Here is a 24,465-nt window from a genome sequence, read left to right as displayed (position 1 = left end):
AGTTTTCTCTCGTACTCTAATTATTCTCTCATAATCTTTATTCATTCTTTGCTGTTTTTTATATTCTGTCCAATCTTCTGACCTGCCACCCATCTTCGTGCAATTATATGTTTTTTCTTTAAGTTTGATACTATCTTTAACTTCTTTAATTAATTACAGATGGTGGGTCCCACCCTTGGAATTTTTCTACGTATTATGAAATATCCCCTTAAATGTCTGCCACTGCATCTCTATTGACATATCCCTTAACCTAATTTGCCAGATCACTTTAGCTAGCTCTGTTTTCATGCCCTCATAATTGCCCTTATTTAAGTTTAAAATACTAGTCTTAGACCCATTCTTTTCTCACTCAAACTGAATGTAAAATTCAATCCTATTATGATCGCTGCTGTCGAGGGGCGCTTTCACTATGAGGTCATTAATTAATCCAATCTCGTTGCACAATACCAGGTCTAGTATAGCCTGCTCTCTGGTTAGCTGCAGAATGTGCTGCTCTAAGAAACTGTCCCAAAAACATTCTATGAACTCCTCATCTAGGCTACCTTAGCCCCTCTGATTCTTCCAGTCTATATGTAGATTAAAATCCCCCATGATTATTGCTGTACCTTTCTGACAAGCTCCCATTATTTCTTCCTTTATACCCCGTCCTACCGTTAGAGAGCCTACATACCACTTCCACGAGTGACTTCTTATCTTTATCATTTCTCATCTCTACCCAAACTGCTTCTACATTCTGGTTTCCTGAACTTAGATCATCCGTCTCTATTGTGCTAATACCATCATTAATTAACAGAGCCACCCCTCCACCTTTTCCTAGCTTCCTGTTCTTCCTAAATGTCATGTACCCTTCAATATTCAAGTCCTAAGCTATGTCATCCTGCAGCCATGTCTCTATAATGGCTATCAGATCGTACTTATTTATTTCTATTTGCGCTCTCAGTTCATTTGTTTTGAATGCTATGTGTATTCAGATACAGAGCCTTTTGTTTTATTCTTTTATTATTTTTGTAACCTCTAGCCTTATTTGCTGATTTATTTTTAGATTTGTACTCTCTATCCCTTCCTGTCACAGTCTGTTTATCATTTACCATACTAATATCTTTCTCCCTGGCCTTGTCTCTACTCCATGATTGACCACATCTTCTCAGATTTGATCCCTTGCCTCCATTATTTAGTTTAAAACCCTCTCTACTTCCCTAGTAATGCAGCTCGCTAGAACACTGGTCCCAGCACGGTTCAGGTGTAGACTGTCCAATGGTACAGCCCTCACTTTTCCCAGTACTGGTGCCTGTGCCCCACAAACTGGAACCTACTTCTACCACACCAGTCTTTGAGCCACGCATTCAGCTCTCTAATCTTATTTTCCGTATGCCAATTTGCATGTGGCTCAGGTAATCATCCAGAGATTATTACCTTTGAGGGCCTGCTTCTTAATTTGGTGCCTAGCTCCACATGCTGACTATGCAGAACCTCTTTCCTTCTCCTGCCTATGTGGTTGGTACCTACATGGACCACAACGACTGGATCCTCCCTCTCCCACTGTAAGTTCCTCTCCAACCCAGAGCAGATGTCCCAAACCTTAGCACCGGGAAGGCAACACAGCCTTCTGATCACATCCAAGGCTTGCGTGCCCACTTCTGTTGCTGGCTGCGCTGGATGCTACTTTCATACTAGCTGCTAATTGATTTATTCTGGCTGTTGCTGAGTTTGTAGAAGTATTTACACTGCTATTTAAAGTTGCTGAGTGTACAGAGAGTCATGGGGCACATGCTGCAGGACTTAGTTCTCGCTTCAAGGATGCTGCTCAGACTACTTGCTCCCAGACCTGGGTGCTGTATAGCCTGGAGCATGACTGGAAGAATAAGCAGAGGTGATACAGAGGAGGACAAGCTGCTGGAAGAGGGAGGAGGAGGAGGGGGAAGAAGGGCTCTCAGTAGGAGGCCATTTCTGCCGAGGGTCTTCAGGGAAGAATGCTCTTACCTCTAGCTCAGTGGGTCAGACCTCTCTGCTTTAACAAAGAAGTGCCCACTGAAATCTACCTTCTGTTGCTGCCCAAACTGCAGCGTCAGGGCAGGGTGAGGATAGCATTGCCTTTGGCTGTGAAGGTGATCATGGCCTTGAACTTTTATGCGTGGGGCTCATTCCAGGCTGGAGCAGGTGATATTTGCAACAATTTCCAGTTGCCATCCACTGTTGCAGAAGGGACATCACTGAGGTTTTGTATGTAAAGAGAGCTGAATACATTCATTCTCTCTTGGCAGAATGAAGCAGGTGGAGTGAGCAGGCAGCTTTGCCAGTATTGCAGGCTTCCCCATACTACAGGGCACTATGGATTGCACGCATAGCGCTTTGCGGGTGCTGCATGTTATCTCTGCCCTACACTGGAACTAAAAGAGATTCAGGTCCCTCAACGTTCAGCTGTTGTGTGACCATAGGCAGCGGATCATGCAGGTTAATTCACAGTATCCTGGCAGCAGTCATGATGTCTTCATTCTGTGCCACCGCGACAAACCTGAGGATGGCTACTGGGCAACAAGGTCTGTCTGATGACCATCTGACTTATGACTCTGGTGTGAACCCATGCAAAAGTGGGCAGCATGCATAGGTAGCCTTGTTTTATTGGGTGACTTCCCTGCATGAAGGAGGCACTCCCCTCCCCCCACCATTGCTGCTGGCTTAATTCCAGTGGCTGATAATTGGCCTCTTAAGGGTCTCAAGTGGCCTCCAGGTGGGAAGGCTGTCTTTGGCCTATCCCGCCCCCGACTAAATTGTGGTGCAACGGGAAGGTGACAGGCCCTCCACTCCCAGCCTCCCGTCGCAATTCTGTGGGCTCCCCAACACCTCCTAGCCTGTCTCCGGGGGGCTCATTAAATTCAGCCTACTGTGTGCAGATCCCACCTCAAAGCTACCCTCCAAGGTATGTGCTGTGTCAGTATCTGAGCTGGTGGCTGCGAGTGTGGGAGCAAGTAATGGTGTTTCTTCTTCATCACCGCCTTCTTACTCTTCCAGCTCCTTCTCTTGCACCACTTCTTGGGGGTTGCAGTTCGTATATATCTGAAAGTAGAAAGGCACAAGACCAGGGTTGTGCGGGGGTGGGGGGGAGGTGATGGGAGAGCAAGAGGTTCATGCTTAGATCATGTGCAGCATGTAAATCAGTAGAGATTGTGAGATAAGGGGAAAGTGGTCTATGAGAAGGAGGATTAGGTATCAGGATACAGTCATCTTCGATAGTTTCAGCTCCACCCCTGGTCACGCCCTCAGTCATGGCTGTCCCACTGATAGTGATCACTGTCTCCTCCACTGGGATAAGGACCTGCAGCCGTGCCTCTCCCTTCTCGGTTAGCTCTTGCTGTCTTCGTTTGTGTGCCAACTTGTCCTGCAGGAGAGAGGAAAGTGTGTCAGTGAGAATAGTGGTTTGCATGATGTGGCAGTCATGATTGATTAACTGGCAGTGTGTGCAAACTGTGAGTTATGGGTGAGAGGCTACAGCAGTGCTAAGTGTGCAAGCGTGAGGTGGAGGCATGAATGTGAGGTGTGAATTGTGATTGATAGAGATTGCTGTTAGGTGAGTGGTGGGGATGTGGTGTATTGTACAGTGTATGAGGCTAGTGGTGCAGTTGGTAGGATATGACATTTGAAGATGCATTTACTGATCTTGACAACTGGTGTGATGTCAACGGAACTTCTTGCAGTACTGATCCAGGTCCTCAGGGCTACATTCCTGGCATTGACTGCCACGGCTATCTGCTTCCACTGCCTTCCAAGAGTTTGTCTGGAGGGGCTCCTGGCCCAATGTGGAAAGATGACATCTCACCTCCTTCTTAACCAAAGCATCCAGTACAGTGTCGGAAAATCTTGGGGCCCGCTCTCTGCCATGTTGTGCTAAGTGAGTATTCTTCGCTCACACTCTCTTTTGCAATCACTTCTAACACCTCCGCCAGCCAGAATGTGCTTTCCCTTTAAGAAATGCAGGCTGGCTTTAAGTAGTTCAGGCTAGCTTTAACTGGTGCTAGCCTCTTAGAACGTTGGGCCCCCTGCTGAGGCCTGCAGCTGCTCAACAGCGACTACAATCATTTAAATGAGCAGGCAGCATAAAGTCTGCAAGGTGCCTGCATCGGAAGCAACAGGCTGTTGGTAAGATGTGACATGAGAAGATGCATTTACTGACTTGGCCACTCATGTGATGTCATTGAACTTCTTGCACCACTGCGTCCAGGTCTCCGCCAGGGCCACTCAGCTCCTGACCTCATTACAGCCTTGGTTCAAACATGGACAAAAGAGCTGAACTCAAGAGGTGAGGTGAGAGTGACTGCCCTTGACATCAAGGCAGCATTTGACCGAGTATGGCATCAAGGAGCCCTGGCAAAACTGAAGTCAATGGGAATCAGGGGGAAAACTCTCCACTGGTTGGAGTCATACCTAGCGCAAAGGAAGATGGTTGTGGTTGTTGGAGGTCAATCATCTGAGCTCCAGGACATCACTGCAGGAGTACCTCAGGGTAGTGTCCTAGGCCCAACCATCTTCAGCTGCTTCATCAATGACCCTCCTTCAATCATAAGGTCAGAAGTGGGGATGTTCGCTGATGATTGCACAATGTTCAGCACCATTCGCCACTCCTCAGATACTGAAGCGGTCTGTGTAGAAATGCAGCAAGACCTGGACAATATCCAGGCTTGGGCTGATAAGTGGCAAGTAACATTCGCGCCACACAAGTGCCAGGCAATGACCATCTCCAACAAAAGAGAATCTAACCATCTCCCCTTGACATTCAACGGCATTACCATCGCTGAATCCCCCACTATCAACATCCTAGGGGCTACCATTGACCGAAAACTGAACTGGAGTAGCCATATAAATACCATGGCTACAAGAGCAGGTCAGAGGCTAGGAATCCTGAGGCGAGTAACTCACCTCCTGACTCCCCAAAGCCTGTCCACAATCTGCAAGGCACAAGTCAGGAGTGTGATGGAATACTCTCCACTTGCCTGGATGGGTGCAGCTCCAACAACACTCAAGAAGCTCGACACCATCCAGGACAAAGCGGCCCCCTTGATTGGCACCCCATCTACAAACATTCACTCCCTCCACCACCGACGCACAGTGGCAGCAGTGTGTACCATCTACAAGATGCACTGCAGCAATGCACCAAGGCTCCTTCGACAGCACCTTCCAAACCCGCGACCTCTACCAACTAGAAGGACAAGGGCAGCAAATACATGGGAACACCACCACCTGCAAGTTCCCCTCCAAGTCACACACCACCCTGACTTGGAACTATATCGTCGTTCCTTCACTGTCGCTGGGTCAAAATACTGGAACTCCCTTCCTAACAGCACTGTGGGTATACCTACCCCACATGGACTGCAGCGGTTCAAGAAGGCAGCTCACCACCACCTTCTCAAGGACAATTAGGGATGGGTAATAAATGCTGGCCTGGCCAGCGACGCCCACATCCCATGAATGAATAAAAAAAAAGTTTCCTGGTTTATCGTGCATTGCAATTAGAGGCCTGCTTTAGGTCGGGAAAAAGAACCCGACCGAACCACAGCAGACCCGAGCCTGACCCGGCCCATGTCCCTCCGATCTTGCCCCGAGCCCGACCCGAACCCGCCACTACTCGACCCGACCCGAGCCCGACCCGACCATCCATTTCCTTACGTTCCTGACACTGAACCTGCAAGAAGCTACAGCGCATGTACGATGACGTCATAGTGACTTACCTTGTGTGTTCCGCCCGACTCGACCTGGACTCGGCCTGACCCGAGCTGAGCCCGAAAGCCGGCCCTGGAAGATGGGCCCGACCTGACCCCAACTCGACACATGTCGTCGGGTCCCGTCGGGTTCGGGTCGGGCAGCAGGCCTCTAATTGCAATCCCTACATCCCTTTTGGGTCTTATTGAATTTTGCAGCCTATATGTTTTCTTTAACAATGGTCTTTCTCCATATGATTGTATTTGCACAGGCTTGGTTCTTTGACTCTTTCTAATGTCATGAGTTGCCTCTAGTTCAAAAGAACACAAGATGCAATCAAACTATTTATTATGCAGGACAGTTAATTCTTGGGACATGCATGTTAGATGTGCTGTACAATAATGATGATATAAAAGTTACTCAACTGGTGTTAAGATGCAATAAATGAAAAAAAAGTCATCTTCTTGGTGATAGCATCAGTGCTGTGCTTTGTGATGTAAAAATACTGATTTATTTACGTTTTCAGATACAAGGTTTAAACTTCACACAGATTGGTTCTATCCCAGATTCACCAGATGTAGAAAGTGAGCTTCAAGAGGCGAAGGAAAAAGCAAGAATGTTAACGAAAGAGGTAAATCATTTTGGAATATGTTAAAGTGATTTTATTAACACAAAATTAATTCTCAACATTGTTTCATTGTGTAAAGTGTGCACCAAAAGTTATATTTCCACAATGTTAGTGAAGTAACCATATGAGGGTATTCAAACAGTTTGTTTTTAGTCTTATATGCTTATTTCTGGCTTATTTTGAATTCTATTGCACTTAGTATTGAATTGAGACAAAAGAAAGTGAAATAAGCCAAATCTGGTGAATATAAGTCACAAAAAATGCAATCAACCTAAAAGGGGGAAAACCAAAATAAGCTGGAGAAAAAGGCATGATTGACCACTTGGACTTCAGTTTATGTAATGATATCAGGTAAAACCTACATTTAACAGCAGTACTAATCCATTTTCAGTTGATCTTGCTTTTAGCTCATGTACTCAGTTTTGCATGAGAGGATGCAAGAGATCAAAATTCCCTTTTAATGCGAAATTTACAATTTGAACAAATGCTCCGGAACATTACTGTGATTAGCAGCATCTCCTCATTTTACAAATATGGGGTCATTAGGATACTGGTTATGTTGTTGGACTAGTAATCCAGAGGCCTGGACTAATTCTCCGGAGATACGAGTTTAAATCCCTTAATGGCAGCTGGGGAACTTAAATTCAATTAATTAAATAAATCTGGAATACAGGGCTAGTAACAGTGACTCTGAAACTACTGAATTGTCGTAAAATTCCATCTGCTTCACAAATGTCCTTTAGGGAAGAAAGTCTACCACCTTTATCCGACCGGCCTACATGTGACTCCAGACCAACAGCAATGTGGTTCACTCTTAACTGCCCTCTGAAATGGCCTAGCAAGCCACTCAGTTGTATCAAACCATTACGAGAAGGTAGAGTAAGAATATAACTGGACAGACCACCAAACATTGACCGAGGCACCTGACACGACAAGGGTACACCCAGCCCAGTTGACCCCACAAAGTCTTCTTCACTAACAGCTGGGGATTTGTGCCAAAAATGGGAAAGCTGATCCACAGACGAGTCAAGCAATAGCCTGATATATTCACACTCCCAGAATCATATATTCAGACAATGTCCCAGACTCCTCCATCACCATCGCTGGGTATGTGCTGTCCCACCAGCAGGGCAGGCCCATCAGAGGTGGTGGCACAGTGTCAGGTGGAAGTTGCCCTGAGAGTCCTTAACATTGTCTCTGGACCCCATGAAGTCTCATGATATCAGGACAAACATGGGCAGGGAAACCACTTGCTGATTATCACCTACCGCCTCCTCTCAGCTGATCAATTAGTACTCCTCTGTGTTGAACACCACTTGGAAGAAGCACTGAGGGTAGCAAGGGTACAGAATATATTCTGGGTGGAGGGGAACTTCAATATCCATCAGCAAGAGTGGCTCAGGAGCACCTCTGCTGAACGAGCTGGCTGGTACCTGAAGGACATATCTTCCAGATTGGGCATGCAGCAGGTGGGGAGAGAACTAACACAAGGGTGAAACCTATCTGACTTTGTCCTCATCATTCTACCTGTCACAAATGCATCTATCCATGACAAAATTAGTAGGAGTGATCACAGCACAGTTCTTGTGGAGATGAAGTCCCATCTTCACACTGAGGTTACCCTCCATTATTTTCTGTGGCACTACCACAGAAATGGGATAGATTCAGAACAGGTCTTGCAGCTCAAAAGTGGGCATCCATGAGGCAACGACAGAACTGTATCCCACCACAACCTGAAACCTCATGGTCTGGAGCATTCCCCTCTCTGTCCAAACAGCACTTTCTAATTAGTAATTAGTAATAAATTACACCAATTAAAACCTTAGTAATACTAACCTTGCCACTTATAAGGTAGCTATTTGAGGGTTTAAAAAAACACACATTTTTTATTTTCCAGCTATTTACAGGCACACTCTAACAGCAGTTATTCACCAACCAATCAGCTTACAATATTGGCATCTACCAAACAAAGTGAAAAAAGTCCTGTCAACAAAAAGCAGGTCAAATTTAATCTAGCCAATTACCACCCTATCTATTGAGTCTACTCTTAATTAACAGCAAAGTGATGGAAGGGGTTAGTGACAGTGTTACAAAGTGGCATCTACTCGCCAATAACCTGCTTACCGATGTTCAGTTTGAGTTTGGTCAGGACCGCTCGGCTCCAGCCATCATTACATCTTAGGCCCAAACATGGACAAAAGAACAAAATTCCAGAGGTGAGGTGAAAGCGACTGCCCTTGATATCAAGGCAGTATTCAGCCCAGTGTGGCATCAGGAAGCCCTAGTAAAATTGAAGTCAATGGGAATCCGGGGAAAACTCTCCATTGGCTGAAGCCATATCTAGCACAAGCCCTCCGTGGATCGCCACCTACGATGTGGAGAGCTTGCGCACTCTGACGATCCCTTGAGCGATGCTGTCGGGAACTCCTTGCTTCTGGTAGGGCCACCCATGGCGGCAAGGTTGGGGAGCGGTGCCAGAAAAAGTGCAGTGCAAAAAGTCCTCAACAGCAGAACAAGCAAACGAAGACTGTGTCTCACTCGCTGCGAAGGTGGAAGAAGGCTGCAGCGGCAAGGTGGTCCTGGTCATCGTGGTTCGACATGTCACCGAAATCTGACCATCAATCCGTCGAGATTGTGTGGCAAATGACGATGCACCAAGTTCCCCACGTTAAACAAAGTCACGGGCAGACTTCTACCAGGGTCGATTTGCAAGTCCTGTGACAACGGAGAATTGGGGACAGGGACAGGGACAGGGCTGTGAACTGGGAGTCCCTAGTCAAGAGTCTGCACCCAGGTGACAGCTGCATGAAGGTCGATAGACACCTGTATTGGGAAAACAGAGATGTTTTTGGGCAGCAGCATCTGTGACTGAGCAGGGTGGGGGTGGGGGGGCGGTTGGTGGAGAACCACAACCTGCGGGATCACCATCTTCGTGGTCAAAGAAAGAAAACTTTATATTTTGCAACTTGGAATGTCAGAAGACTCATGGGTAATCTCAAGAGTGACTGTCCAAAAAGAAGAATTGCAATTGTGTCACGTGAACTTTCATGACTCCAAATTGGCATCGCTGTCCTCGGAGACCCACCTTCCTGGGGAGGGGCAGCTGAAGGAACAAGCAGGGGGATACACCTTCTACTGGAAAGGAAAGGCTGACAGCAACCCTAGTGTTCATGGAGTTAGTTTTGCCATCTGAAATAGGATCTTGGATGCACTGCCAGAACTCCCCAACTGCATAAATGAAAGACTCATGACAATTCACTGACTGCTCAGCGTAATCAATGTGCCACCATCATCAGCACTTATACCCCAATCCTTGACTCCGATGAGGATGTTAAGGAAAGTTCTATTCTGACCTTGATGAAGTCCTCACTGCCATCCCAAAAGAAGAAAAGATCATCCTTCTGGGGACTTTAATGCCAGGTAGGCTGTGACTCCCATGTCTGGAGAGGAACCATTGGGAAAAACGGGGTGGAAAAGCCAATGCAAATGATGTCCTCAGTGTGCTCAGCATGGCCTCATTACAACAAACACCCTCTTCCACCAGAAGGATAAATACAAAACCACACGGAGGCATCCTAGATCAAATCAATGGCACCTTTTGGATTATGTCATTATTGGAGTCAAAGATCTAAGTGTCTGTATCACTCAATCCATGCAGGGAACCGATGCCTGCTGGACATATCATCGACTTGTTCAATTGGTGATGAGCATTCACCTAGCACCAAGGCATTGCAAGACCCGAAAGAAGAAGAAGATCAATGTCTCAGCCCTAAAGCAGCCCGACCAAAGAGAGGAATTCCAAGTGCAGCTCGCAAACCAATCTAGAAAATCTTCAGGGATCCAACTCAATTTCAGAACAGTGGAACAAATAAAGTCAGCGGTTCTAAACTCCTGTGTCCAGACCATTGGGTTCAAGCATCGTCATCACCAGGACTGGTTCGATGAAAATGATGCTGAAATATGTGACCTCCTGGGAAAAAAGTGAGCAGTCTTCATTACCTGGCTGAACAACCCAAGGATGCAAGTCAAGAAGGCTGCATTCCAACAGCTCAAGGCTGACACTCAAAAACAAATCCAGAAGATAAAGGACAAGTGGTGGGAACAGAAAGCCTGAGAGATCCAACAATATGCCGACCATCATGACATGTGAAGTTTTTTTGAAGCCACCAGGGCTGTCTATAGAACAAGGTCAAATGGACAAAATCCCCTCAGAGGATGGTTTCTCTCTTCTTTAGGATGGCAATGCAATCCGTCAACACTGGAAAGAACATTTTCAACAACTCCTCAACCATAAATCCACAGTGGCAGCTGATACTCTTCAGGCTACCTCCCAGTACCCTGTGGTAGAATCCATGGATGAACCACTATCGATGGGAGAGCTGCAACAAGCAATCAAATGGATGAAAAGGTCTTCAAAGCTGCTGGGCATTTGCTCACTTCGAGACTCCATGCACTCATCCTACGGATTTGCGAGGAAAAAGAACTCCACCCACCCCAACCCTGACTTCAGGAATGCAACAGTTGTAACTATCTTCAAGAAGGGAGATAAATTATGTTGTGGAAACTATCGAGGTATTTCCCTCATCCATAGCAGGGCAAGTCCCAACACGCAGGCTGGAATTTGAAGGTGGGCGGAAGGGAGCTGTCCACCGACCGAAAAGTTGGTGGCAATCCCACCTCCGCCGGGCCTGGGGATCCAGACCGGAGTTTACGGTCCCCAGGCCCTTAAATGTTCTTACGTGGGACTTTCACCTCATTGAAGCAGGAAGTACTGCCTAATGGAGCTGCCGGCTGGCCAATCAGTGGGCCAACAGTTCTTAGTCCCAGCAGCACCACCGGGAGTGGTGGCCACTGCTGGGACTGCCACCCAGCTGAAGAATGAAGATGTCGGAAAGCACCAGAAAATGGGTACGTTTTTAGGGCCTCGCTGGGGGCGATTAGTCGGACCCCATTGAGGCAAGGGGGGGTCAGTTGAGGGGACGGGGCTTTGTTGGGTGTTGGGGGCGGTTGGGGTGTTGAGCGCGGCCCTCTGAGTGTCCAATCAGAAGGGCACCCCCTCTTCCCCCAGGCCATCAGAAGGCTGCCTACTTTTATCAGGCGGCTTTTCTGAGGCTTTGAGTGCCTGCCTGCCAACCGTAAAATCCCCGTGGCGGCGGGTGGAGGCTTTTAAGTGGCTATTAATTGGCCACTTATGGGCCTTGATTGGCCTGGGGTGGGCAGGCCATTTCCTGCCACCGCTCCACGTAAATTGGCGGCAGAGGCAGGAGCGGGTTGGGAAGGGCCCCCTGAGCATCCCACTCCATTCTATACCCCCACCATGCCCGTTCTTCGGAGGTGGTGTAAAATTTCGGCCTAATTCTCCTGAATCGCCTACTTCCTGTGGCTGAGGAAATCCTCCCAGAGACAAAATGTGGCTTTAGACCTCACAGAGGAACCTCCGACATGGTTTGTTGCCCGACAAATCCAGAACAACACCAGGAACTCTTCATTGCATTCATCGACCTGACCAAAGCATTTGACTCAGTAAATCGCGAGGCTCTGTGGATTGTAATGCAAAGATTTGGATGTCCAAGAAACTTCATCACAATCTTGCAAATTGCTCCATGATGATATGACTGCAATTGTCTTGAGTGGGAGATCTGAAACAGATGCCTTCAAAATCTGGACTGGGGTCAAACAAGGCTGTGTGATAGCCCCCACACTATTTACAATCTACCTGACAGTGGCTATTCACCTCATCAAAGATCAGCTGCCCTCTATTGTGAGTATTAAATGCCACCTAGATGGGAAACTCTCTAACCTCAGTCGCTTCCGTGCCAAAACTAAACTGACCACCATAGACATATATGATCTACAGCTTGCGGATGACTGCAGTGTTGTTGGCCACTCTGCACCAGATTTGCAAGCTGCTCTCGATCTCTTCAATTCTGCATATAAGGGACTCAGCCTGTCCTTGAATGTTGCCAAAACAAACTCATATCAACCCACACCTGGTCAGCCAAATATTCCACCTCCCATATATGTTTGAAGGAGGGACTTCGGAATATGTTGAGCACTTCCCATACGTTGGCAGCCACCTCTCTCAAAAGTCCACCATTGTCGAGGAGATCCAACACTGGATCAGCTGTGCCAGTTCAGCCTTCTACAAACTATGGCAGTGAGTGTTTGACAACAAAGACCTCTGCAAGTTAATAAAAGTCCTAGTGTACAGAGTAGTTGTTGTCACCACACTTCTGTACTGCAGTAAGACCTGGACTGTGGATCAGCGACACATAAGAGCACTAGAGAAATTCCATCAGCAATACCTCTGCCGCATCCTCCGGATTCAATGGGAGGACTGTCAACCAAACATTAGTGTCCTTCTTGAAGTCGGCTCCACAAGCCTTCAGGTAAAACTCCTGCAAAACCAACTTTGATGGACTGGACACTGCGTCCAGATGGCTGAAAACTGTCTCCCCACCAGGTCCTGTTTTCTCAATTCTCAAATGGCCAGTGAACCAGGGAAGGGTAAAGAAAACGCTTCAAAGACACTCTGAAGCTCTCTTTGAAGCGTCAGTATTGACAATGATGACTGGGCCCTTCACAGAGAAGTTGACAGGCTCTGACAGGGAATGCTACTGCCTGGCTATTGCCAAAGACTGGATGGGCATTCCCTTTCTACCAATCTCACCCTCATGCCTAGTTGCATGTAAGGCTGTAAGGAAAGGAATGTTTTGTACATTCATCTTGACGGATCGCATAAGGTCATGAACTTCCTTGCGCCACTGCAGCCAGGTTCAAGGGACAACCCGAAGGCTGCTGACCTCCTCTGTGATCTCCTCCAGGCTTGCTTGGTTTGGTAGGCCAGTCTCTTCCTCCTTGCCCAAGCAGATGGGAGGAGGCTCGAGTGGAGCACAAATGCCGGTCTGGACTGGTTGGACCTAAGGCCTGTTTCTGTGAATGTAATCCTATGTAATTATTATTAAATTCAATTACAAAGGTGCCGCTTATAACACATTAATCATGCCAGGCATGCCTATTTTGGGCAAATGCAGATCGAACAGTAGTTATTATTGACCTTGTGATTTTGGAGTACACGGCCAGACAGATATGGGCGTTGCAAGCTATGCCAGGAAATATTAATAATCTGCCCTTTATCACATTCTCTTTTATGTTATATGTTTACAGGGTGGAAATCCTTACTGTAAATATCTTCCATTTACTGCGACAGTATTGCCATTGACATGCACAGTTCTAATTAGGTTCAAGCAGTGATTAAAGGCTGATAAAAATTCTCATATTCTGGAAACAAAACAAAGAAGCATTTTTCATGAAAATGTGCTTTTCAATAGTTAAAATTTCAGTAATTGCTACATTGCTGAGTGGCGCTGCTGATACAGTATTGAATTGATTCGTTCAAAGTCCTATAACAAAGACATGCAACATTTCTTCCGATATGTTTTCACAATTTACCATCCACTTCTTTAGCAAGCAAATCACTTTAACATCAACTTGTTCGCTATAAGCAGTGGGGACTGTATTATAGCATTCAGATAAAATGTTTGCTTCAGTGTAGAATAGAAAATCTATTACTACCATGAGATTGAAAAGTTAATACAAAGGAGAAGGTATTGTTTGGATAAATTGTTGTTTTTAATCAATAAGACAGAAAGTGAAAGTTAATTTGTTGAAACATACTACGTTATCATTTCCATAAATGGCACCAATTTTTAATTAATTGATTTTCCAGCCATCTCTAAAATGATGGCTCTGTGACATGTTGGTATTTTTAGCTATATGCCTGGAAGGGATTTTATTTTAATTTATTATGGTATTGCGGTGAAGTTAGATTAAGCTGATATGGCCTCACTGCTCCCTACCTCTACAATCTCTTCCAGCCCCACACCCTCCAAAATACCTGCATTTTATATAATTCTGGCCTCTTGAGCATCTCCAATTTTAATCCCTTCATTATTGGTGGCTGTGCATTCAGCTGTTTGAGGCCCTAAAGTCTCCAACTCCCTCCATAAACATCTCTGCCTCTCCACACCTCTTTCCTTCTTTAAGAGTCTTCTTAAAACCTACCTCTTTGACTAAGCTTTTGGTCATTTGTCCTTATCTGTAACGTTTTACTACATTAAAGGCACTATATAAATACTTCTTGTTGTTATGAAGGGTTAACTCCTATGGTTGCAGCATTCTTTTTTGCCTTAACATTAGAAAGCTTATATTTGAAAAGAGAAAAAAAACTAAAAAGCCTATAGGGAAATGGGCAGCTTTTTGAATGTTGGATCATTGTTGGGGCAATGGGCAGTTATTGAGCACCCAGCTCACAGCCAGATGAATGATAGAATGGTTCCCATTTAATACATCGGGCAGAGAGATTTGGATGCACATGCAATATACAGATGCTGTGACCTTCCACATAAAGGAAGAGAGCAGCAGTTCATTTAAGGTGGTAAATTTAACTACCAACTTAACAAACCAATACTTGACACACCGACCTAAGGGGGCATGGCTGGGGGGAGGTAGTTCAGAAGATAGTTGCTTTCTCTTTGGAGAAAGATGTCTGAGGCTGCCAGAAACTCTATTGCTCGATAGGAATGTGTGCAGTCTCTAATAGTGGAAGTCAGGTACCAGCCGATTCAGTAACAGTTGACTTGTAATTGAGTTTTGCCTGTAATGAAGCAATGGTGAGTTGCAGGAAATAGGTGTACCTTATGTGTTCCATACAGGCTAAACTAATTTGTTGGTTTGCAATCAATGTTGTCTCGCTCAAATGCATTTCAGTCCACCTTCTGAAAATACAGGAAAGCATTTATGATGACATATGCAAGATCATAGTATCCAGTATGTATAATAAGGTGCTCATTTACCAATTGGGTGGTCTTACTATAATTTAACTAGATATGGAGCAATAAAGGTGTGGCTTCAGATTGTAGAGGACAATGAGATTTGCTACTGGAAATTAATAGTGATACTGAGCCTGAGAGAATATCTAGTGTTGACCAATTAAATTTTTAACTATCTCTACATTTTATTTACTGTCAGCATATAGGGAAATATACTTGGTTTCCACTGATTCTTTCTACGTTTTTATCATATCTATGGTGTTTATAGAGAGTTGAGTGACTTGGAATACACACCATAGTCGAAACTTTCAATTGTGATGGGTATGTAAATCGGGCAATATCAGATTGGATGTCCGTTATACACTCCTTCTGATTTTTTTTCCATTGACTTCAATATTGCCAACTTTACATCCCCAACAAAGTTGAAAGTTTTTTGATGGATGCCTGTGGACTTTATGTTGATGTGATGCTTTTTTTTTTATTTAGAGATACAGCACTGAAACAGGCCCTTCGGCCCACCGAGTCTGTGCCGACCAACAACCACCCATTTATACTAACCCTACAGTAATCCCTTATTCCCTATCACCTACCTACACTAGGGGCAATTTACAATGGCCAATTTACCTATCACCTGCAAGTCTTTGGCTGTGGGAGGAAACCGGAGCACCCGGGGAAAACCCACGCAGACACAGGGAGAACTTGCAAACTCCACACAGGCAGTACCCAGAATCGAACCCGGGTCCCTGGAGCTGTGAGGCTGCGGTGCTAACCACTGCGCCACTGTGCTGCCTAGGTTTTGACCTATCGCTATCCTGTAATGATATTAAATATTCAAGTATTCAATGATCTTAAAGATCACATTAAGAAGAATGAAAATAATAACAATCCTATTCTTTTCACCATTTAGAATTTTATTTTTATTGTGTGGTCATATAACTTGTATTAATTGAAGCACATTCTCAATATACTTGAATAATCTAAATAATAAAATATTTGGAATAAAAACAGAAAGTGCTGGAAATACTCAGCAGGTCAGGCAGCATCTGTAGAGAGAGAAGCAGAGTTAACATTTCAGGTCTGTGACCTTTCATCAGAACTGGCAAAGGTTAGAAGAGAATAGATTTTAAGCAAGTGAAGGGTGAGGTTGTGGTTTGGTGGGGAAGAGAACAAAAGGGAAGGTGTATGATAGAGCAGAAGGCAGGAGAAATAAAATAACAATGCTGTCATGGGACAAAGGCAAAGAGTGTGTGTTAATGCTTGTGGTGAAAGTCAAAGCATTAGTCCAGAGAGAATGTTAATGGCAGAATAATGAGCAGCTATGTCCACATAAAAAACAGGCATATGGTGGAAAAATAAAATAACATTAAAAAAAATAGAAAAATATTTTAAAAAGGCCAATCATGCGCTGAAATTGTTGAACTCAAGGTTAAGTCTGCAGGGCTGTAGAGTGCCTAATCAAAAGATCAAGTGCTGCTCCTCGAGCTTGCATTGATGTTCACTGGAACACTGCAGCAGGCCAAGGACAGAAATGTGGGCACGAGAGCAGGGAGGTATGTTGAAATGGCAAGCAATCGGAAGCTCAAGGTTATGCTTTCGGACTGAGTGGAGGTGTTCCACAAAATGGTCACCCAATCTGCATTTGATCTCGCCAATGTAGAGGCGACCACATTGTGAGCAGTGAATACAGTATACTAAATTGAAGGAAGTACATGTAAATCGCTGTTTCACCTGAAAGAAATGTTTGGGCATTAACATGCTCTTTGCCGGGACAGTCGGTGTGTGGTATTCCTCATTTCCGTTGCCTGCAAAAACAATGCAATGTCCCCATTAGTGAGAATACCAAAAAGTTATAGGATGTTGTAACACAGAATGAGGCCATTTGACCCATTTTTATTTGGTAGTGTTTTTCACCACATGAATTAGTCACTCACTCTCCTGTTTCCGTCCAATACTTTTTAATATTTTTTAAAATCTAAGTTCATTTTGAAGGTATTTATAGATTTTCCTTAAGCAATCACTTGTGGCATAGCATTCCATACCTCTATCAGGTATGCTAACATAGAACATAGAACATAGAACAGTACAGCACAGTACAGGCCCTTCGGCCCACGATGTTGTGCCGAACCTTTAACCTACTCTAAGATCAAACTAACTACCTACCCTTCATTCTACTATCATCCATGTACCTATCCAAGAGTCGCTTAAATGCCCCTAACGTATCTGCTTCTACTACCACTGCTGGCTGCGCATTCCACGCACCCACCACTCTCTGTGTAAAGAACCTACCTCTGACATCTCCCCGAAACCTTCCTCCAATCACCTTAAAATTATGCCCCCTGGTGATAGCCCTTTCCACCCTGGGAAAAAGTCTCTGACTATCCACTCTATCTATGCCACTCATCATCTTGTACCCCTCTATCAAGTCACCTCTCATCCTTCTTCGCTCCAATGAGAAAAGCCCTAGCTCCCTCAATCTTTCTTCGTAGGACATGCCCTCCAGTCCAGGCAGCATCCTGGTAAATCTCCTCTGCACCCTCTCTAAAGCTTCCACATCCTTCCAATAATGAGGAACCAGAACTGAACACAATATTCCAAGTGTGGTCGAACCAGGGCCTTATAGAGCTGCAGCATAACCTCGCGGCTCTTAAACTCAATCCCCCTGTTAATGAAAGCCAACACACCATACGCCTTCTTAACAACCCTATCAACTTGTGTGGCAACTTTGAGCGATCTATGGACATGGACCCCAAGATCCCTCTGTTCCTCCACACTACCAAGAATCCTGTCTTTAAGCCTGTATTCCGCATTCAAATTCGACCTTCCAAAATGAATCACCACACTTTTCCAGGTTGAACTCCATCTGCCACTTCTCAGCCCAGCTCTGCATCCTGTCAATGTCCCGTTGCAACCTACAACAGCCTTCCACACTATCCACAACTCCAGCAACCTTCGTGTCATTGGCAAACTTGCTAACCCAGCCTTCCACTTCCTCATCCAAGTCATTTATAAAAATCACAAAGAGCCGAGGTCCCAGAACAGATCCTTGTGGAACACCACTGGTCACCGAGCACCATGCTGAATACTTTCCATCTACTACCACCCTCTGACTTCTATGGGCTAGCCAATTTTGTATCCAGACAGCCAACTTTCCCTGAATCCCATGCCTCCTTACTTTCTGAATGAGCCTACCATGGGGAACCTTATCAAACGCCTTGCTAAAATCCATATACACCACATCCACTGCTCTTCCTTCACCAATGTGTTTTGTCACATCTTCAAAGAATTCAATAAGGCTTGTGAGGCATGACCTGCCCCTCACAAAGCCATGCTGACTGTCTCGAATCAAACCATGCTTTTCCAAATAATCATAAATCCTGTCTCTCAGAATCCTCTCCAATAATTTGCCCACTACCGACGTAAGACTGACTGGTCTATAATTCCCAGGGTTATCCCTATTCCCTTTCTTGAACAATGGAACAACATTTGCCACCCTCCAATCATCTGGTACTACTCCAGTGGACAGTGAAGACACAAAGATCATCGCCAAAGGCGCAGCAATCTCTTCCCTCGCTTCCCGTAATATCCTTGGGTATATCCCGTCTGGCCCCGGGGACTTATCTGTCCTCATATCATTCAAAATTTCCAGCACATCCTCCCTCTTAACCTCAACCTGTTCGAGCATATCAGCTTGTTCCACGCTGTCCTCACAAACGACCAGGTCCCTCTCACTCGTGAATACTGAAGCAAAGTATTCATTTAGGACCTCCCCTATCTCCTCCGACTCCAGGCACAAGTTCCCTCCACTATCTCTGATCGGCCCTACCCTCAATCTGGCCATCTTCTTGTTCCTCACATAAGTGTAGAACACCTTGGGATTTTCCTTAATCCTACCCGCCAAGACTTTTTCATGTCCCCTTCTAGCTCTCCTAAGTCCATTCTTCAGTTCCTTCCTGGCTACCTAACAGTTATTAATATTCTGGCTTTATTTAGAAATTCCTTCCAGATTTGAGGCTAACCTTTTTAGGTACTTTTAACTTTTAATCTACCACTTGATGGATGGGGTTTCTTGTAATTTAATGTTTGTGGACTGCATGTCCAACTTGGGTTAGTTCAACTGAGCCCATAGTCTGAAAGAACTTGCATTAATAACAAGCTTTTCACAACCCCAGGACGCCCAAAGCACATCAGAGCCAATGAAGTACTTGTGGAGTGTCATTGCTATTGTAATGCAGGGAGCTCTAATTTATTAACTATAACACCTGATAACATTTGCACTGTTCAGGAAATAACAGCATGTATCTACCTAACCTAGCACTGTTGGTGGATTTACACTCCAGGGACTACAGCAGTTCAAGAAGGCTGCTCACCATCACCTTCTCAAGGGCAATTAGCGATGGGTAATAAATGCTGGCCTAGCCAGTAATGCCCATATCCCACGAATGAATAAAAAAAAATCCCCGTTTGCTCTTGCTAGGCAATAAATTTGAAAAACAAAAAGGGGTTGAGGAAATCACAATCCTTGGCTGATTTCAAGCTGAACAATAACAATGTTGTTAGGCTTGCAGCATATAGATGACAATAAATTGCTTTTAATGTCTCTTTCATTCACTGCCATCCTCATGCCTGAGGCTAGCCAGTCATGTGCACGATGATAAGTCATGATATATGACTTATCCTCCTGATCCTTTCTGCTTTGCTTTCATCCTCATGTATTAAAGCTTTTAAGTTTCACCTGTGTCTCCTGAAGTCTTCTAACTGTTTTATGTCTTCTGATGTTCTTTTCTTTTATCTAGAAAAATTGTTTATTGTCTTTTGACTTTCATTCTCTTGACTGGTTGCCATTGGCACAGCCTGTAGGTTTCTGGGACTTATTGTTTGGGATATAATTATCCCTCATAAAAGAAAGGTTGAGAGACTAACTATTTTATCCTATGAATGTAGAATTTACAATGTTCTGAGAATCATGTGTGAGTTTTTTTCTTAGAAGTGACTGATTAAATGGTTTGCGGCTTTCTCACAGTCCTCCTGAGAAATATATGCATTATTTTTGAATAATTGCTATTCCAAAGTACAGCGACCTACAAATTCACATGAAGTCCTTAGCATCTTTTCTTCTGTATGAAATTAAGGAATTTTACATATTCACCCAAGCTTTGTTTATATCCTGGCCTCCACAGCAATAATCATTAAATCCTTTTAAAGCTTCCAGCCCCAGCAGCCCTAAAAAAATCTTTGAGAAGCTCTGGTTTTCAAACAGAGGAAATTAGAAATGTGAAGAATCAGAAAGACCATTGCAGTCCCAAAGTCTGGAAAATATCACACACACTCTGTCACTCATCCCCTCAATTGCTTCCCTTGCCAAATATTCAAACAGCTTCTTTTTGAATTTACCGACAAAATCCAACATCCCAGATATGTAGTATGTTTGCTGGGATTTCTGTCACTCCAAATTTCCATAAGTCTCTATTGTTGAGATCATCTAATTTAGCCCCTGTTTTAGCAGCTGCAGGTTGACTGTGTTTTGCTGCCTCACACTCACTCTCGCCTTATATCTTTTCAGCACCAAATAGCAGTTTTATTTTTGAGGTAATCAGATTTTTACACAATTTCTTATACCCTACTATGAGTTACTCCTCCACAAATTAAAATTAAAAATTTCCCCTAGAATAGCATTGGTGAATGAATATAGTAATTATTCCTTTCTTTGCTTCAATATGTGTGCACAGGCAGAACACTCTTTTGCTTTCCTCTTCCCCTAGGTTTCTTGACTAGTTTATGTTAAGCTTCACTTGAGACATGTTGTAATTAAACTCTAACCTGTTATATTAGTCATTTTTACACTTTTAAATTACATTTTTGTGAATATTTACTCCAGGATCAGATGAAACTCCCTTCACAGTCAGCTATTTCAGTCACTGGTATAATGACGAGTTCTAAATTAAATGCATGTTCAAATTATCGAATATAAACTCACACTCCTTGGGCTGAATTTTAAGTGCCTGCCGCTGCTGAAATGCCGCCATGCTGCCACAAACTCCTGCGCAGCGGCTCATTGAAATACTCCAGTCAGCCCGCCCCCCCGCCCCATCATGTGGAGGGGGCGGGTTCTCCGACATCAGCAATGGTGCAGTTGCCCATGCACAGGTGTTGGTGCCATTTTTAAAGGGCAGCCAGCCCTGCCTGTGGATTTAAGTTTTTAAAGAGACAACCCCTCCTCCCCATACTATTGCAAACAAAATTCTAATGCTAGTTTCCCACTGCCCCCAACAACAATAAAGTTAAGTATCTGCCCTTCCCCCCCCACAAAACACTTACCTTACAAATATGACCTTCCCCCCGCAAACTGTACAAATTTCACAGTTCACGCCTTCCCACCATCCCCTACACGCGTGACGATTATTTGACCCTGTTTTCCCCCCCGCCCCCTCCCCACCATCACCGCACTAAAAATCTTAATTCATCCCCCCTCCCCACCAGCGTTCCGCCTGCTTTCCCCAGACAGGGAAGTGAAGGCATGGGAGTGCTGACCGTCGTATTGAAAATCGTGGCGGGCCCGTAAGATGGGAGCTAAGTTTATTTAAATGTGTCCATGGTGCTCATTTCAATATGCAAAGCTGGGTCCCGTCGCCTAGCAGTGGTAGGGCTGCCATGGAGCCTCGCTGCCGCCGGGAAGATCGGGCCTGGCCCCTCCCGGGGTTGGACTCTGTGGCGGGCCTCTGCTGGAAAGATCTTCAAGCTCCCCCCACTCAGCCTCAGAGCCCGCGTCGGGAGACCGGTAAAATCCAGCCCCTTGTGTGGTTTGAAACTTCATTTCATAGCACAACGTTGGGTGCCATTTAAATAAGATCTGTTAAAAAAACTTAAGAAAATGTATGGTGCTTAACGCCCAGGCGACCGTCAAGGAATGGATGAAGAAACCAACAAAATATGTGCTGAGCACAAAAACTGGCAGAAAGAAGAAAAGAGGGGCTGAATTTTATCAGCAGTTAAGAAGTCCAGCCGCCAGGACCGAAAGTGGGACCTAACCCCATGCCTGCAGGTGGTGGGACTGTGGGGCTGCATTTCACTGGCGGTGGACAATTAACAAGCCACTGCCAGGACCACTGTCCAATTGAGAATGGTGGTCCGCCTCCCAGAGCTGCCGGCCAGGTCAGAGGGCCCACAACTTGGCAGCACCACCATTAGAGGTGGCCACTGTTGAGGCTGCAGGATGAAGGAGTGCGTGCTTCGAAGAGAAGGTAGGTTTCTTTAAGTTCTGTGCCAGGGCCAGGCAGGCAGGTCCCAGCAATTGGAGCAGGGGTGGCACATTTCAGCAGTGGCACTGTAGCTGCGGGGCAGCGTACGGCACCACAGCTCAGTGCCATTTTTAAAGGGCTCCAAGCCCTTCAGGTAAATTTAAATATTTAAAGCAGTGTAGGAAAATTTTTATTTCAAATAAAAAATTAAAACACGCAGGATCTTTCCCAACCCCCAAAATGGTGTGTTTACTCCTAGCATGAACTTCCCCCCTCTCCAATTTCTATAATTTTGCCCTTCAATCCCTGCCCAGCATCCCCACAACCAATAGGTATACGTTTCCCTGCGCCCCCACCCTCCTGCCCTGATAATTTTATTCCTCGCGCGAGTTGTGGCTGGTTTGCCGTAAGATCGGCATGGGATGGCCACCGTCGGCAGGTAAGATAATTTGCATTTAATTAATGTTCTTTTAAATATTTAGATGAAGGCCCCGCAGCCAAGCGGCAGGCGGGCCGCAACGAGGCCTTGCCGTCGCCGCTAATATCCGGCAGGGCCTTCTCGACGGGGGTCGAGGCGGGCCTCTCCCAGCAGAATTTTACAGGCTCCCCCCGCCACGACTCCCGACATCGAGGGGCTCGTAAAATTCAGCTCAGTACTCTTACCTAGCTCCCTTGTGCCTTGCTGCAATTGAGAAAGAAATGTATTTGTATCAGGAGCCAATGTTCTCCTCACTTTTCTTTCGCAAATTTCTTGTGGGGCCCATCAACTGTGGCACAAACCTAGGTTGTGAAAAATCCAACCCCCTAGACAGTAACATTTGAAGTATTGTGGCGAGCCCGTGGCCTTTTCTGTTGTGCCATATAAAATAGCACCTATTGTTATGACTTCAACGAGACTGTTAACATTACAATATTCAGTGTATTCACACCTAATCTGTACTAATGCTTTGTCTTTCAACACACCATTAACATATTGTTTGCCTTTGCTCCGTGACCTTTTGGTCAGCTATGTGGCCTGGTCCAATCTACACCTTCTCCTTTGTTATCTCTTGCCCCACCCCCACCTCACTTGCTTATAATCTGTGACTTTTCTAATATTTGTCAGTTCCGAAGAAGGGTCACTGACCCGAAACGTTAACTCTGCTTCTCTTTCCACAGATGCTGCATGACCTGCTGAGTGATTCCAGCATTTCTTGTTTTTATTTTAGTACTTTGTAAGTACCTGATACTCCAAATTACAAAGAAATGTATTTTCTTTACTAATTAAAACACTTGAAAACCTCACACTACACTTATACATTACACAATCCTTCTTGATGCATAATCCTTGCAGCTAAAAATCCCAAACTCCTCCCAGTTGCAATGGGTTGGATCTCCCAGACCTTTCTCAAAGTCGGTGTCCTCTTTGCTCACTTCTTCCAAGCACTTTTGACCTGGACTTCTGTGAATAAGGCAATCTCTGGAGATCCTGTTGGACTTTTATTTCCCTGCAAACTTCAAACATTCAAAATAGGTTCAAGTCCTCACAGCCAATCGCTGTATCAGTCTTCTGAGAGCAGGTGTTCCCTCTTTCTCTCCTCTCTGAGGCTGCCACCACTGGTTTTCTTTATAGTCTGCCTGCTTTCTGAAACTCTGTTGAATTTATTTAGAAACAAGAGTCAATAGCGAATTGTCTTTTCCAATATGCAAAGTCCACAAGTCTGACTACAGAATAGCCACCAGTCTTTCCATGGTTTCCAGGTGTTAGCAACGGCAATTCACATTGACATTCTCAGAGGCTCTGACTCCTTGTTTACGATCTGAAAGCCTGGGAGGGTGAAACCCATTGTTCTTCAGGTGTTATATCCCTGCAGTCTCTACTTTTCAAAAAGGTCTTTGATCTGGGTTTTTTGTTGTCCTGGTAACCAAGATCCCTGTCTCGTCTCTAATCAGAGTTGATGTGAGTTCACCGGAGTTCTCTGACTCCATCTTAAACTACATTAAAAATCAAAGTTTTTAAAACATCCTCATGGTACAAAGTCCAACGTTCATAACACTATCTTGAACCAAAGAACAGAAAACAGATGCTGAGATGTCCAGG

General features: G+C 45.0%; 1 protein-coding gene across 3 annotated transcripts in view; it reads left to right on the top strand.

The window, feature by feature from the left end:
* The window catches only part of LOC137368719 (coiled-coil domain-containing protein 192-like), a 102,375-nt gene that overhangs the window by 13,976 nt on the left and 63,934 nt on the right, over window positions 1-24,465 (top strand). For all 3 annotated transcript variants that reach the window (XM_068028894.1, XM_068028893.1, XM_068028892.1), the window contains exon 3: window positions 6,218-6,322. In XM_068028894.1, the coding sequence (XP_067884995.1) occupies window positions 6,218-6,322 (105 nt within the window). The remainder of the gene's footprint in view (window positions 1-6,217; window positions 6,323-24,465) is intronic.

This window comes from Heterodontus francisci, chromosome 4, assembly GCF_036365525.1.
Source record: "Heterodontus francisci isolate sHetFra1 chromosome 4, sHetFra1.hap1, whole genome shotgun sequence".
Taxonomy (NCBI): Eukaryota; Metazoa; Chordata; class Chondrichthyes; order Heterodontiformes; family Heterodontidae; genus Heterodontus; species Heterodontus francisci.
This window is presented reverse-complemented; position numbering and strand designations above follow the sequence as displayed.